General features: G+C 38.7%; 1 protein-coding gene across 3 annotated transcripts in view; it reads right to left on the bottom strand.

The window, feature by feature from the left end:
- Positions 1–1,628: 1,628 nt before the first annotated feature.
- The window catches only part of mrvi1 (murine retrovirus integration site 1 homolog), a 28,085-nt gene continuing 13,326 nt past the window's right edge, over positions 1,629–16,387 (bottom strand). For 2 of the 3 annotated variants that reach the window (XM_032559799.1, XM_032559801.1), the window contains 20 exons: positions 14,745–14,942; positions 13,161–13,267; positions 13,013–13,074; positions 12,266–12,439; positions 12,013–12,090; positions 11,623–11,672; positions 11,388–11,444; positions 10,457–10,903; positions 10,273–10,351; positions 9,757–9,877; positions 9,634–9,664; positions 6,849–6,989; positions 6,594–6,725; positions 5,351–5,504; positions 5,112–5,161; positions 4,881–5,015; positions 4,554–4,615; positions 3,866–3,988; positions 2,697–2,825; positions 1,629–2,440 (listed from right to left, as the gene is read on the bottom strand). In XM_032559799.1, coding sequence (XP_032415690.1) covers positions 2,278–2,440; positions 2,697–2,825; positions 3,866–3,988; positions 4,554–4,615; positions 4,881–5,015; positions 5,112–5,161; positions 5,351–5,504; positions 6,594–6,725; positions 6,849–6,989; positions 9,634–9,664; positions 9,757–9,877; positions 10,273–10,351; positions 10,457–10,903; positions 11,388–11,444; positions 11,623–11,672; positions 12,013–12,090; positions 12,266–12,439; positions 13,013–13,074; positions 13,161–13,267; positions 14,745–14,942 — 2,493 coding nt within the window. In that variant the 3' untranslated portion in view covers positions 1,629–2,277. The remainder of the gene's footprint in view (positions 2,441–2,696; positions 2,826–3,865; positions 3,989–4,553; positions 4,616–4,880; positions 5,016–5,111; positions 5,162–5,350; positions 5,505–6,593; positions 6,726–6,848; positions 6,990–9,633; positions 9,665–9,756; positions 9,878–10,272; positions 10,352–10,456; positions 10,904–11,387; positions 11,445–11,622; positions 11,673–12,012; positions 12,091–12,265; positions 12,440–13,012; positions 13,075–13,160; positions 13,268–14,744; positions 14,943–16,387) is intronic. The other variant, XM_032559800.1, reaches the window with a different exon arrangement.

Here is a 16,387-nt window from a genome sequence, read left to right as displayed (position 1 = left end):
GCTGGTGTCCTCTGAGCCTTTGGCATACGACGACATCCGAAATATCTCTGCACAAGGCCTGTGCACCAGGAAATGACGCAAAGCATGCTGACGGAGACTTGGAGGGTTTGTGGTGAAATGTCAGAAAGGTGAGAGAGGATAGTAAATTACAGCCTGAAGCAACAGAAGCCCAAAGAGATTTTGCGTTTTTCTGACCTTATAAATTTGAACTAAGACACCAAATGGTTTCTTACGAACATTGAACCACTAAAATGAGAAGTACATTTTGGAGCACTAGAAGCAAGAAAATGGATCCTTTTCCTGATAAACATTTTAAATCAAAACAATTGTGTGGTAACCCTGAGATGGACTGGCGACCTATCCAGGGTGTACCCCGTCTCTTGCCCGTTGGAGACAGGCACCAGCACCCCTGGCGACCCCACAAGGGATAAGCGTGTGCGATAATGGATGGATTGAATTTTGTGGTAGTAAAATTATCAATGGCTCTTTCATACCACACCACAGTCTGGGGATTTCAGTCAGAAACTCACATTAATGCAAAGACTACCTCTTTTTGTGAGATTGAAACAGTGTTGAAGAAATAGCTGCAAGAAGCTTTGAAATAACCAGATTTGGGTTAGTAGTAATATAAGTAATGAGCTTCTGTGAATGGGCCACTTTAAAGCTATTCATCAAAAATCTAACTTTTAGCAAAATGGTTTAACTTTTGTAATGTTTATTATGCAAATTATTATTGGATTACATGGTGGCATAAGTTCTGACTTAAATGTTGGCAGGGGTCTTTCAGTCTAGAGTTTGCATGTTTTCCCTATAAATATATTGATTTTCTCCATGTGATTTGGTTTTGTCCCACAGTGCAACAACATGTGTGTGAGGTCCTCTTTGAATTTTATGTTGGTGTAACTCTCTAAGCCCTGTGATGGATCAGTTAGAAGTCAACAGATTACCTCATTCCCCTCCAAATAACTGCTTAGTTGAGCTGCAGCTCATCGGTCTGTGTACATAGAGGAAATTGATGAACGTATTTTCATAGATTTTCTGCATGTGTGTGATGGTAGTTCAGGGGGAAGGGTTTGATTATCCTGCAACTGGTTGGTTGCTGGTCCGAACACCTGCTCAGTCGTTGTGTCCTTGGGCAAGACACTTCGCCCGCCTTGCCTGCTGGAGGTGGTCAGAAGGCCTGATGGTGCTGATTGAATGGCAGCCTTGCCTGTGTAGCGCTCCACCATCAGTGGTATGGAAGGATGAATGACTCGATAAAGCACTTTTCATATGCAGGCTATTTACTTTTTATGTTGGGTTTTCTTGTAGAAAACTTTGATCAGATTTGATGTTGAATAAAATTCTAGTTACACTTAAGTATAAAATAATTTGTAGTATGAGTTTTTACAAAATATGTGCTGTTGATTCTTTCTTTAGGTTATGTACAACAATTAGCTTTATAGTACTAGCACATCAATCAGTTGTCATGACATAAAAAAGTGTTACACTATTTGACTTAGTATAATTTTGTTTGGATATTGTTACAACCTGCAACAGTCCAGACCAGCGTGTACTCCATCCATCACCCATTGACTGATAGAGACTCTAGATGCATGGATGGTTAATGAAAGTTATTAAAGCATAGATTCATTCTTAGACACCTTTTATTTAAAAGGTAAATTAGCAAAGCAGTTCTCAACCCAGGCACTCAGGATGGTAATCTAAAAAGTGCTCTCATAAACAAAGGAAATCTGTCAGTGACTCAAATCACACAGTCTCCAAATATTGCACTAAAAGCCTTGTTTTTATGTGCTTATTTCTAAACCTTAAATGCCCTTCACAAAATTAACCAACAAATGCAAAAAAAAAAAAAGCTTAAATAGAAATAAAAAATCTGTTGTGTAGAAATTTCTGATAAATGCACATTTCTTTACTGTGGCATTTTAAGGAAGGTGTCATATTTCAAAGTACCAAAGCAAGAATGTATTATTACATATGCACCTATGAATTAAATAAGTTTAATCACACTGTATATTTGGTCCCTAAACTTACCAACAATAAACAGACAGCAAACTTTCCATTCTAAACAAAACTACAAATTAGCGTAGAAAAAAAGACATCCTCTATAAATCCTTCAAACCAGTTCCTGAACCAGTTCCTTCGATCCTTCCATTCAAGTGTGTCCGTCAGTAATGATCTGCTAGTAAGGTGAAAACATGTCTTCCAACTCCTCTGCTACAGACTTTTTGGTTCTGCTCAGTCCAGCCATCTCTGTTCTGTCTCAAAAAACGTTTCTTATGTGTCCTCACGGCGGTTGTAGTAGTCACTGAAGAAAGTGAAAATACTGATGAGCACGCACATCACCACAAACAGCACAAGGACGACCCAAAGAAGGCGCCGGCTGACAGAAATCGAGGGACAAAACCGACTGAGGAGAACCAGGATCTCCTCCATCCTCCTATGGAGAAAACACAGACAAATATTTCCATTCTGAAAAAAATAAATTAATAATTTTCTTTGAATGACATGCAATGGTATTATATGATGGTATTTTTTAAAAATGCAATAGATGTAGAAATAGATAATGTGATTTCAAAGTACTTTAAACTCCAGACCTTCATTGGCAATAATTTTGACGTTACTGTTTAAAATACATATATTATTTATCCTAAATATCTATTTCTTAAGAAAAAAGAAAAGCAGATTTAGTTTACCTGCTGCTCTTATACCTCTTTCCGCTTTCTTCATCCTTGTGTTTTAGCTCCAGCAGTTTCTCTGCTTCCATTTCCTCTGCATGTTTCTCTTCCAGGAGAGCTTTGGTGTGTTTCAGTCCCTCTTGGTAGCTGCAGGTGACAGGGAGAATATTTCAGCTACACTAAATCTGCACCCAACTTTACTGAAATAGTGAGGCTTTTTCCTCTCATGCATAAACTGCACACGGTCACACAGACATCAGTTTTGGATAAATATCGGAACATTTTTAGATAAGTTGTCACTGTAGTCCTGTATTTTCTTAAATTATTAAGTGTGTTCTTTGTTCTACAGAATCCATAGAAAGCTGTGGCTTTTTGTACCAATATCATTGGCACCTTTGTGAAATGAGATCTTATTGATTTTTTGTAACCTCTCTGAAGACTTTTACTAACAGAAATAAAGTTAATGTCAGGAAAATGTGGCTTTGACAGCTGAACTGTATTTCATTTGAATCACATTCACTAAGTGACAGCAGGGGTAAAATCAGGAATATCAAATGCTGAAACTGAGTTCAAAACTGCTTCAACAAAGTTAGCAAAGTAGTTACATACTTCAAAAAGCAACAGCATGCTATATTTAGTTTAAGTGAATCTGTGATTTGTACATGACAGAAATCTGGCATTTTAGAAGTGCATAGACCTCATGAGATTCAATCCAAGTGTTTCTCCAAAGATAATATATTTTTCTGGGATTTCCCTCCAGCAAAATGTTTGTCAGTTATCTCATTTTGAATTTTTTTCACTAAATCGAGCATTGGAGCGCAGTAAAACTTGTTGTTACTAAGAAATAGTTTAGAATAACTATGTGGTATACAAAATGGGCAATTCCTTTGGTCCAAATGATGTTTTTATGTTTCCATAGGACTCCCTTCTCCTTCTGTCAGTACCAGTAACTCCTGATTTAAAGAAGCTTTTAGGAAGCTATTTTCTGTAGCACAGACATTCATAGACTTTTACAAGTTTGGACAGTAAAATCAGTAAACACATAAAAAGTACAGGTGTTTGAGTTTCAGATGTCTCAATAATCTACTTTTTTTGGAGCTAGAAAACTCTCATTTTCTCCGTGATTACACAACCAATGATTTATAGTCAATAAAAATGTCTCAACATAACAGAGCAGAAGGCCTCACCCTTTATTGTACGCTTCCTCCTCGATCTTTGCCTTGATCTCGGCTCTGATCTCGGCTCTGAGTTCCTCCAAGTTTACTGGAGGTTTGGCTGGCTCGCTTTCCGGCTCCATCCCACTCTTTCCACTGCATTGTTTCAGATAGGAAAGAACAGAGTTGTCAGCCTTGGACGGCACCACTATCACAGCAGACGTTATAAAACACTTTAGAGTTAGGCTCCATCAAAACAATGGTGGCATGTCTTATTAATGTATGCGCCACAGCTCTGGATTAGTGCATTAACAGCACTGAACACAAACAGAACAAGCGGAGCTGGCACGTTTGTTATTCTCCTCACAGAGAACATCTGGCTCAGGCATACGAGAGCCGGACTGGAGCTTACTTTATGACCACAATATGACTGCAGTCATGTGCCTGGACTTTGTCAGCGTCTTTCCCAAATGTTTAGATTAAATCTACATTATTATTTTCTTAAGCCTCTAGTATTAGTTTTAACTCACTCGGGCTTTTCTCTGCACTGTAAAGCACATCCTGCAGGTCACACAAACAACTCGAAATTCCTAACACAGCAGAAAAAGCTTGGATAAGAAATGATTAGAAGTTCAGGATTTCTCCAGGAACATTGCGTCCAACACTGCAGGAATGGCCCTGAAAGATCAAACATGCATGTTGTGTGTTTAAGCAAACATACCACTCTGGTGTTGGTTGAACTGCTTCGGTGGAAGAGCTGCTTTTCACATCATTTGCTTCACACTAAAGAGAAAAGTGATACAATTTATATTCTTTTAAAACAAAACTAGGAGTCAGGTCTGTTTTAAGCAAAAATACTGGCTCTGAAACCGCAATACAAAGCTGTTTTTCAAATAAATGATTTCATCTCAGTTGTAAAAGGGGTGATTTGTTTTTTGACCAGCTCATGACCTTTCATTCAAAAGCGAGTCCGGCTGCATGAGCGTCACGCAAGAGATGCTTCATACCTCATTTCCCATTATTTCCCAACAGGACAGGAAAAACCTACCAGGACAGGAAGAGCAGCACCCGCTGTGAGTCCCACGTTTGGGCCAGGACCCAACGCGCCTGGACTCTGACCCGGGATGTTGAGGAGGTTAAACTTAGGCACCACTGCCACGCTCACCCTCCGCCTGGGTAAAGCCTGCATGGGACACAACAACAAAAAGCGAGATAGGTCCTTTCTGCTGGGTTTTGATATGAAGACTTTATTTCAAAACTGAAAAACATCCCTGATTACCTTTCCAAGGGTGAGGGACATTGATCTTGATGACCGTGCAACCCCATCATCTTGATTTAAAAAAAAACATTTGAAGGAATTATTAATTGAAACAGAGCTCAGCATCAACAGCATCAGCTGTATGGAGTTTATTTTGTGCTAAACATGAAATGTTTTCTGGTTATAAAATGCGTAAACAGTGAAACAGGAGAGCAAAAGTTGCATGTTTTTATTGCTTTATTGCATGTTCATCTTCTTACCTCCAGTGTCTACAGCTGCTCCATAACAGCGGTTTGAGTTTTGGTTGGCCAGCTTCTTAAACTCCATCAGCTCTGCATGGTCCTTCTCATATGTCCTCTTCAGATTTTCCACATATTGCATCATAACCTCAGTGGCTTTGTTCATACGTTTCTCCTGTTTGACAATAAAACCGCGTCCATCAGGCCGCAGGGACAGGAGCTGAGCATTCACTCTCAACAAAGAGTCAAACAAGCTGTGAACTATGTGCTGACATTAAGCTGTAAAGTTACTTGCCAGACTTTTTTTTTTCCAATATACAGAATTCAACATTAGGTATAGTTTTATTTTGTTTTATTTTTTTTTACCAACAACACAACACGTCACAGGCAGTTTTTCTAGTAGTTATTGTTTGCTGATGAAAAGTAAATAAATCAACTTTCTGGAAAACACTTCTGTTTCTTTTGATGAAGAAGAACTAATTTAAACCCTGTGGTCAAAGTATTTCTGAGCATTTTCTCTGTGTTTTTGAGCAAAAGTATCCTTCGCTGCCATACATTTGAATTCTACACTGTTACAGAAAACCTCTGAGCTGTCTGTGAAAACACTGAATGGATTTCTGAACAAACTGGGCAAAACAAAATCCATGGAAACTGTCTTTGAGAGAATCACTGCAAACTGGAATCAGCAGACATCATCCAGTAAGATGTGCAGCCATCATTGTGTGTCAGGCAGTGAGTGAAGACTTAATTGTGGAGTTGTCTGCTTTAAATCTTTACTACCTTCTGTGGCATCATAGATGGGAATATAAATAATTTGGAATTAGTTATTTTAAGAATGCTTCCTTATGAGTAGAACTGCTGAACATATAGTTGGATTAAATTGACATGCTTTGAAATATGACCAAACTGGATTGTACATTTTTATATACAAATTTGGTTTGTCTGTCTTGTAAAGTGCCTTGAGCAGACATGTGTTGTAATATGCAAAACTTAATTGAATTTTACTGTAATTGAATGATTCATATAATCATTCAATAAACAAAAACAGCAACATGTGTTTAAAAAATACCTCTGGACTAAAATGAGACTAAAAATGGACTAAAAATGAGAGAAACAGCAGGCAAATCTAAAGAAACTCTTAAGAGTTTTTCAAGAGAAACATCAGATTACAATTAAGTCTGGCTGCTTGGAAACAAATCATAAAAAAGCACGAGCGATAACTCGAGACTTTTTCACATTGCTGTATGTGTTTGTGTGACTGCACCTGCCGAACTGCTCCAACTATTTCTGCTCTGCTGGAGAGTCGTGTGGTCAGTCGGTACAGCACTGCCAGTGTCTCTATAAGGCGTTGGTAAGCTTCTCGTTGCTCCATGTTCTGCCACTGTGGTGCAGTCATCTGCAAGGAAAAACACAACACCATGCCACAAATTACATCAGTCCCCATTTACTAGCACGCCTCAAACTCAGTCTATCTAAGAAGGGAAACATCAAAACAAAGCTTTTGTTATTAAGGGCCGACCTTCAGCGCTCCTTTGAACTCCTCCAGCTCTTTCTCGGTGTCTTCCTCTGTCAGGTTCCTCTCCCTCTCTGCTTGTTTCAGTCGAGTCTCCAGAGTATAGTTGTCATTACGAAAAGCAAGCGACAGCTGGACGAAGGCGTTCTGCAGGGAGGTATTTATACTTTATCTCACACATTAAACACTTTATTAAACCGTAGAAGATGGAATTACTTAAAAGGCTACAAAGCTGAAGCAAATACGCAGCTAAATGAGACGTATTAGTGATATGCAGAATGTGAGGCAGAATCCAGCGACCCTGAGCGTGGGGAACAATCTGTGAGTCTGACATTTGACCTCCTGGTGTTTTGCTTTGTTGATCAAAGCCACACAGCTCAATTTTCCTTACAGGGGCCACCGTTGGGAGGAAATGTATGATCTCTGACTGTCCTGATCCAGACACATCCCCGGGGAGCAGCGAGAGGAGCTACAGCTGGAGCACAACAGCGTCACAAATGTTAGCATTTTCTCCACAGGAAATCGCTGCAAGTCTCTTCGGCCTGATCAGGAACAGAAAAACACTTTCCTGTTGACAGAATAGCGCCAGCTCCACGGCGGATAAATTTTGTGTCAACTGCGCAATTAAGCAGGTTGGCAGCAGACCAGGTTATTACCTACAAATACAAGGAAAAGGTTCAGCGAGTCCATCTGTTTCCACCGCTGGAACACAACAACACTGTTTCACGCTAACAAATCATTGAGGGCATTTCATTTTTATGACTTGTTTGTTTAGGACTTATACTGGCAAGAGTTTGAAATGTATTTTTTATGTTTTCTTCTGAAATACAAATAAAATATATTTTTTAGTTTTGCACTTAAATTTAGAGCTTCTTAAAGGGTTTATTTTTTATGTTCTTACAAGTTATTTAGCTTTCAGTATTTTACCTGCACCAGACAGCTGTTTACGTTTCTCACTGGCATGTTGAGAAACAGTTATTCAGAGAAGATATCTACCACCTCCAACTCCAGTCACAGAACGTTTCATAATTGATCAACATTACCATGTAAACATTTAAGCCAGTATCCACTTTAGATATGAATATTTAAAACAAACTCTATTTATGTCAAGAACAAAGCTGGTCAGTAGTTGTTACAAGAGAGTTTTATGTAAAAACATTTCTTCCACATAAAATGTGACTGATGACTTTCTAAAGGCAGCTGACATATTAACCATGTCACAGCAGCTTAGGCTAAATCAAACACTATTAATCAAAAACACTGCCCTGTAACTCCATTAGACACTGAGTACGCCTTCCAGATTTGGTTTTGCATTTGTTTCCCCTGGAATATTATTGTCATTTATGAGTTCCAGGTAAGTTTATCTCATTTGCATTTTGAGATGATTTTATGTAGGCAAAATATTTCCCTGGAGCTGTTGGTTTGATGCTCTGGTTAGAAATGGTAAATGGTAAATGGACTGAACTTATATAGCGCTTTTCCAGTCATTTTTTGACCACTCAAAGCGCTTTACACTAGAGTCACATTCACCCAGTCGCGCTCACAAACACGCACACATTTATACACCGATACGCAGATCGGTAGGCAATTTTGGGGTTAAGTGCCTTGCCCAGAGGCACATCGACATGTGGCAGGAGGAAGCTGGAATCGAACCTACAACCTTCCGATCGCAAGACGACTACTCTACCAAAGAGCCACAGTCGCCCCCACAGAAGGAATTTTAATTTCTACAAACTGAGAATTGTCAGACAACCAATTAATGCAGATATTATATTGACTGTCAATAACAACTACACAATGTTCTACTTCAGACAAGTGAGTTATACCATAATGAGAAAATATTGCCTGGTTTTCAAAGAAAGTTAAAAAATATGACAACTTTATTTTTTTATACTAGACATGTTCAACACATGTTTATGCTTCTGTCTTGGCTTTTATTTTTACAGTAAAAAACAAGACAGAAGCACAACTTTATGTTCTTCGATCACTTATTAACTCCAGTATCGAAAAAAGAGTCATAAACTCTTTTTTTTTAAATTTCTTCTTTCTGCCGACTTTGTTTGCAGAAAGAAGTGTTTACTTACTTATTACAAATGTGAATGATTAAATCAAGACTATGCTAGTCTTTAATAACCAATTAAATATTCATCATGGTATTAACTGCATGGCATACAGAAACAGTAAAAATAACTAACATTAACTTTTTTTCTAACATGCTACTCACATAAACACAAATAAAACCTAACATGGAAAGTTCTTGTTAAAAATAACTCCATGTTCCAGTTTTACCTGGAAGCAGAAGGCTACATAGAAAACTGCTATCATTTTATTTCTTTCACTAAATGTCAAATGCTCCAACAGCTGCAACCAAGTGACCAGCTGCATCATTAGCTTCAGTTAAACAAGAACATCAATTAATACAACCACCAATAATAAACCCAAAAGCTCAAATATACAGAGCATTGTTTTAAACAAATCAGCTCATTTTTCTTGTGAAAGAAATGTAGATTTGATTAAATATTTGGCATGCAACTACTTCGTTTGCAAATATAAATAAAAAAGATAAACTTGATCTTATTGACTCTCCTACAAACAACCAGACTATTAAATGTTATCACCCAGCAGCTTCAAAAGTGCTGCTTACAGCAGGTTACTTCATCCTGTTTGTATTGAGTCCTTATATTTCAGGAACTTTAGCGACTCAATGAAAACGAGATTCGTTTCTATCTTTTTACGGTTGTGACTAAAAATATAAAACAAACTCTACAAGGAGAAGAGCATTAAAACCAACCTCAACTTCTTTCTCGGAGAGCGGAGGGGCACTGAAGAGAAATTAGGAAAACCTTTTAGCAAATGAAGAAATATACTTTTTCAGCAAAAGTCTGAAAAGGAAAAAAAGTCAAAAGATACACACCAGCCTGGCAGACCTCGGTGAAGCTTTAGTTTTCTCAGCATTACATCTGAAATGTTTGGCATGGCATCAGATTTCTCCTTCATCTCCTCGCTGCTTGTGGTCTTTGCAGAAGATGGAGGTCCTGCACACATTAAATGAGTATTCTAATGATGTTCTGTTAAAAAGATATACAGCAGCTTAGTGTTTGCACTTTTTTATAGTACAAAGTTTATGGCTCAATCTCCCTCTAAAGTACATAAATACACAGAATAATTTCCCAGTGCCATAAAAAGTGGTCCTCGCCTTACATAATTTAGCAATCATGCCATCTGCTGATAAGAAATAAAAATGCCGTTCTTCATGTTTGCCAGTAAATGGGTGGTATAGAAAAAAAGAAATGAGTCATCATCATTTTTGTGCAGGAACACTTCTCTCTGATTCAGGAAGTTTACACCCTCACTGATAGCACTGAATGTGCAGCAGAGAGAAAGCACTTTCTGTTCTACATAAAGACTGAGTGTGTGGAAGTGCTGGTACCTTTTTCCTGCTCAGCTGCTTCACTCAGCTCCGGTAACTTGGAGCTAACTATACTCTGGTTACGCATCAGCTTGTGCTCCTGGGAACAGGCCCAAACACGTTAAAACATCCAAACAAGACGCAGCTAAATGTAGAAAAACTACACAATGATAGTGTAGTTCAGTCTGCAGAGTGGATGTTTTACCTCTCTAAGTTTGGACAATTTCTGTATGCTGCCTGGTTGGGCTTGCAGGTCCTTGTACAATGAGGACTTGAACACACCATCTCTGGGTTTATCTGAGAAAACCTCGTCAACTGTTGGTGGGAAACCGGAGGCTCCAGTTCTTGAGTTAATGCTGCCGACGGAATCCCAGGAGACCGCCCTCATCAGGGGAGGGAAGGCACCGATTGTTTTGATCTCCGCTGTGCAGGGGGCCTGCTGAGTAGGGGGTCTGGGTACGGGCTTGGCCACCCCCGTAGCTGGGGTCAGGTTTGGGTTTCGACCTGAAATTTCATCTGCTTTACTGACGGCCTGCGGACTCCGAGGCCTGGTGAGGTCACGGTTTTCCTTCTGAACGGCAAAGCGAGGTGTTAGCGTCCCGGACGACACTTTTCTTTTCTCAACCGGCTTATAATCCACCGAAGGCTCATCCTGGGAGTAGCAAGATTAATAAAACATTTATCACCTCTGTCGCGTTTATATAAGAGTAATCAATTCAATTCAAATTCAAAAATGCTTTATTTTTCCATATTCAGCATTGATGAAGAAGGGAATTTTAGTTTTTAATACTTGCTAACTGTTTAACCAATGTGCAATATATTCCAAATGTAAAATTAAAAAATGCTTTTATAATTTAGGAATGTTTTACAGAGATAGTGGCATAAAAAGACACATTTAAAAATATCTGAAGAAATGGAGGGTTTTCAAAAGAAAATATATTAATATTACAGTCTAATACTTAAAAATACATCTCAATATAAATATACTTAGTAACATTAGTTAAGTTTAATAACCCTACAACATACAATTTGGGTGGGTTTAACTAAGGTTCACTTGCAGCAAGTTTGAAAGTGAAATTTTTATTTCCCCACTTATGGTTACATAAGAAATGATTCAGTGGATCTGTAACTCTCACCTCCTGATCCTTGTTCTTTAAATCCAGCTGCTCTCTCCCTGTTGGCACCTCTAAATGCTAGGACAGAAAATCAGTAAATTTTTCTAGTGTTAATAAATATGACTAAATGATACTTCTGATTCAGGAAAACGTTGTATTCCAGACAAATTGATGTAAAAAAGAAAAAAAAGGTTTGGGCACACTAAAAGAAATGTCTGGGTCATTTTTGGTGCCATTGTGAGAGCAGTTTCTTTACCTGACTCACTGACTGTGGACAGCCATGTGTGGCCTCTGTGGTACCCGCAGCTGGAAGGGAAGAAAGCAACTAAGAAAACAGGCGCAATTTCCTGTCAACAAACAAACACGTCTTATTTTGGGTGTTCTAAATGTTGCCAACAATCTTAAATATGCAGTTTGCTAAATTACTGATTTAGATTGGTCAGGTCAATCAAATTTAAACTCTGCCAAATTGAATTCTAGCAGCATGTTTTCCAAATTAAAACATTGACATTGGTTCGTTATGAGTTCTAAGGGGGAAAAGAGTTTGCAATGACCACAGCAAGACCAACTACAAAAGAAGAAGTGAAGTATTATAAATAATTTCTGGCAGATATTTAGATGAGCCCAGACAAAGTGCAGTACAAACCAGTCTGAGGTGGACCAATGAAAGAGCTGCTTCTTGATGAACGTGGGGAGGAAGACGGCGTTGGAGACGGAGAGAGAGCTGAGGAAGAAAAAATTCAGTCGTTAAAACAATGATCCATGCAATAAAGGATACAATAGTTTTTTTTTTATTTAACAGAATATGACAAGCTGTATCCTCTCCTCTATAAACCTCAGCATGATGGAAAACATTGTTTTAATGTTAGTGTGAACAGGAGATGTGAAATGTGCACCACCTGTGGGTGAGTCTGTGAGGCTGCTGATGGATCGGCGTCCCCGGCGGGTCAGGAAGCGGTCACTGACCATCTTGGCCTGTTCGAGAAGCTCCAGGTTTTTCTGCCGATCCTCTTCAGAGAGTTGAAGCTCTGGAAGTTGGTCTTTTACCAGGTCAATCACATTACCGGTGCTGTCTGAGAGAAACAATAAACTAGTGATGCACGGCGTAGATAATGTAGAAGAGTTGTACTCTTTAATGCTGTTTCCATAACTACATCATTTAATTCAGGGTATTAAAATACCTTTGCATATTTGAAATGGTTTTACTCCCAATAATCTTGATTTGGAGTAAGCTGTATCAATTTACGCCTCTTCTCTGATAAATCTAAAGCTTCCAGGAATAAGTCAGTTGTAAATGCCAGAAAACAAATCACCAGACAAAAGAATTACATTTGTTATCACCTGTTGATATGATTAACCATTAACTCATAAAGGATTAAAAGGAATCAAAGCATCAAAAGCTTTTAAGGCATTTGGGAGGACACGTCAGAAGATTTATCTGTAAACCCTGGAGCACATCTGCTGAAGACGAAACACTTATTTGGAAGCAGTTTCTGCTGATTGTGCAACAAATGCTAAAACAGTCAGTTAATGGAAAATATTTCCAGGATAAAACTGATGAATCCAAACCACAAACTAAATAGTTCTCATAGCGTTTATTTTTAGACTCCAGCTGCAGCATGTGAGCCTATGTGGGGTTTACCCACCAACTGTGGTGATGGGTCTTCCAGAGGAGTTTCTGGCCTGGCGAGCTCTGGGACTGTGCGGCCTGAGAGAGGACAGCAATAAGTCAATAACAGTGAAGTGAAAGCGGGAAATCTTTTTCAGGATTGGATGTGGTGGACGGGCAATTACCTGGCGTGTTCGAGGTATCGTCCCTCTTGTTGGACAATGACGGCCTTCTGTGGGTAGACGATGGTTGGGGCAGTCAAAATAACGGCTTGACTTTCACCTACTGTAGACTGCAGTCCAACACAATGAAAGAAGAGCCCAGTTATAGCAGGAACACAGTAATAAAACACTGGACTCATTACTGGAAACTGAGCTGGAAGGTGTATGACACTCCAGTCCTTCCCCAGTTTAAACAGTTCCTGCTTTGTGTTGCCATATTTAATCAGGACAGAGAGGGACACTCTGATCTGCAGTAAATAATGACAAACATGTACTGGCTGGTTTCTGGACTCAAGCAGTTCAGCAAATTAAACTCCTTCTAATAAGAGACTAAAGACATTAATCTTTTTTCCAGCTGTTGTTGAAAGCTGTCAGTGTACAGGCTGCACTTTCCCTAACATTAACAACAAATAAAACAATAAAAACAGTCAGAAACGTTCTGGTAATGAAAAGCCTCAGGACAAAGAATCACAAGCTTGTGACTCCTATTGGTGGCATTCTCAGAATACAAAGGACAATATTATAATCATATATGCGACAATTATATCACGTTATACTGTTTCACACTTAGGATGTGTAATACAGCTGAAGTACTTCTGCTCATATCTATCATACTGTCAGATCTTCATGCTGCCCTATGCCTTATGACAAAGATTTCAATTGAGATATACAGCACTTTACTGCATGTTGTGCTGCAAACTAGCTGTCATTGATAAAAGTAGTCCAAAGATTTATGATGGCCAACAGATCAGTGCAAAAGATTTGCATGCAGGGTTAAATTACTGTATACTGACACACATTTTCATAAAAATGACATCTGACAACTGAGTTTGTTCACTGTCATGTTCGGGTTGAGCTAAACCCTAACTACAGATTGGATAACCCTGGAAATTGTTTTGATTTTTCATTTTTGGTTTTTCAGTGCACACACAGTATAACCATCCGAACCGCCTGTTTAAATGACAACACTGAACTAAAAAGTTTTAAAGTCATTAGTTTTTACAGCCGTAAATTCCTGTGTGAGTACCAGCAGCAGTGCTAATAAACTTCACTAAAAGCTAATGGTACCAGGACACTAATAACATAAGAAAACCATGATGTAACACTGTAGACAGACTGCAGATTCAAAGCAGCACTCATCCAATAAAGATGGGTAGTTTTATTATATTGGCATATGCACCATTAGATCCTGAGATGTCCCATCCAGCTTTGGCGTTTATGAGCCATTTCAGAGGGAGACCATGCTCAGTTTAACACTTTGATGTCAGTGGACTATTAAAGATTAAGATTAAGATAGCAATAATTCAAATTGTAGTTTTGGTAACTTCAGTTTTTTCCCCCACACAGCCAAGCCTCTGTTTGAACAGTGGGGAGCAAATTAAACAAAATAATGTTTTGATTAATGTGCTCTTCCTGGCAAATTAAAAGCAGCATGTTGGAGGAAATTTTAAAGTCAGATTTATGCCGAAGCATAGATGGAATTACCTCACACTGCCTTTGAGTTATTTGTGAGTGTGTGCTTCAGACGGGGGCAGAGTTTGCACTCACTGTTCTAGGAGAGCTGGATGAACTGTCCAGTTCTTCAGGAGAGTCCTCTTCTTCTTCAGGCAGGGTGGGCATGATGGGGGCCAGAGAGGGGCGAGAGCGGGTGAACGGGAAGGTCAAAGGACTGGAGGACGCCCTCAAGTTACCGTCGCCTTTTTTTAAAGAAAACTCAGGCAGGAAGAGTTTCTTCTCTTGCTGGAGCTGCAAGATCACCAACACATAAAGACACAAAAGTATGTTGTTTTAGTCTGAGCTGAAACACAAGAGGAGGCGGGAGAGCGCTCTTCTTTTCTGTACTTGTTAGACAATAAAAACATTAGAGATGAAAGGCACTACTACTAAGCGAGTCAACCACACCATCACACCCTAAACAAATCCCAGAATAGCTCCACACTCTAAAAAAAGACATAAACCAATTCTGGAATATACACTAATATACACACTCTGCAAGTTACTTTTCCTCTGAAATCTAAAAAAGGAAACTATCCTGAAACATTTGATCAGCCATTCATTAACATCTTGAAACCTATTTCCTATTTATTTAATGAAGATGTAATAATATCATCCTATAGCCTGTGTAGTGCTGGGACTCAACAGCTCTTTAAACAAGTGTGCACTATTAATAAAAGCAGCTGGGTAACAAAGTGTGGCTTTTCAGTACAAGGATTAACAAATCTCACTTATTTAATGGCACTCTGAAGGAAACTCTTCCAACTATAGTTTGTGTGTATTTATGTTGATGACATCACAAGAGGCACAAGAATCTTACCAATCAGATGGCAATTACTAAAGACCCTATGGGAGGGGAGCTTTGACATGTTTGGTGTTTGAAAAATGTGAGTTGCATCTGAGTTAACCTTAATGTCCATCATGGAGTTTTAAAGTTTGGCTTCCTGGCAGACACTGAGGCTAACGACGATGCTGAAGCAAAAACAGTGACGATCACATTGATCACCATCATAACTTTGGGGATAACTGGTAGGACTGGGCTCATTTTAAGTCATTTTTGGTGTTTGATGCATGGAGAAGTTTTGCGGGAAACATTTTCTGAGACTTGAAAATGATCAAGAAAATGTTTTAACATTTTTACTCAAAATTATTGTTTGCTGCAGTCATGCTGAAAATGAGTAAATGCCGTTGAAGAAATAAAGCAGAAAAGCAAAAAAAAAAAAAATCTGAGTGGAGTTACCTCATGTGATATTCACACTGTCACTATCATGAGGCATGTGATGGTGCCATATCAAAAAGTTTTGATTTTGGATAGGGCAGATTTGTTTTCCTTGATTGAATAACAATTTACAACAAAACATGAAGACAGCGAGCAGTTCTATAGGTGACACACTAAATCAAACTTAAGTTTGATATAGTAACTTTAAAATTGTGCTCTAAAGTCCACATGCAGGAGAATGCATGCAAATTCTGGGAGTGTGTGTCACATTATTCATGTGTGGCGTGTACATGTCACTCCATCACTACAACCTCTGAGAAATCAACTAAAATATACAAGACAAACCAATACAGATAAAAACACAAATGTCACTTCATGATTATGAAGAAGAAAGCATAAGTTCAGCTGAAACCATTAGACCATTTACATCTGAAGCTCAGCAAAGGTAGAAACTACTGCAGCATAAGTGATTGAAACC

This window comes from Xiphophorus hellerii, chromosome 4 (assembly GCF_003331165.1).
Source record: "Xiphophorus hellerii strain 12219 chromosome 4, Xiphophorus_hellerii-4.1, whole genome shotgun sequence".
Classification (NCBI taxonomy): Eukaryota; Metazoa; Chordata; class Actinopteri; order Cyprinodontiformes; family Poeciliidae; genus Xiphophorus; species Xiphophorus hellerii.
Note: the sequence above shows the minus strand (reverse complement) of the source record. Positions and strands in the feature narration are given on the sequence as shown.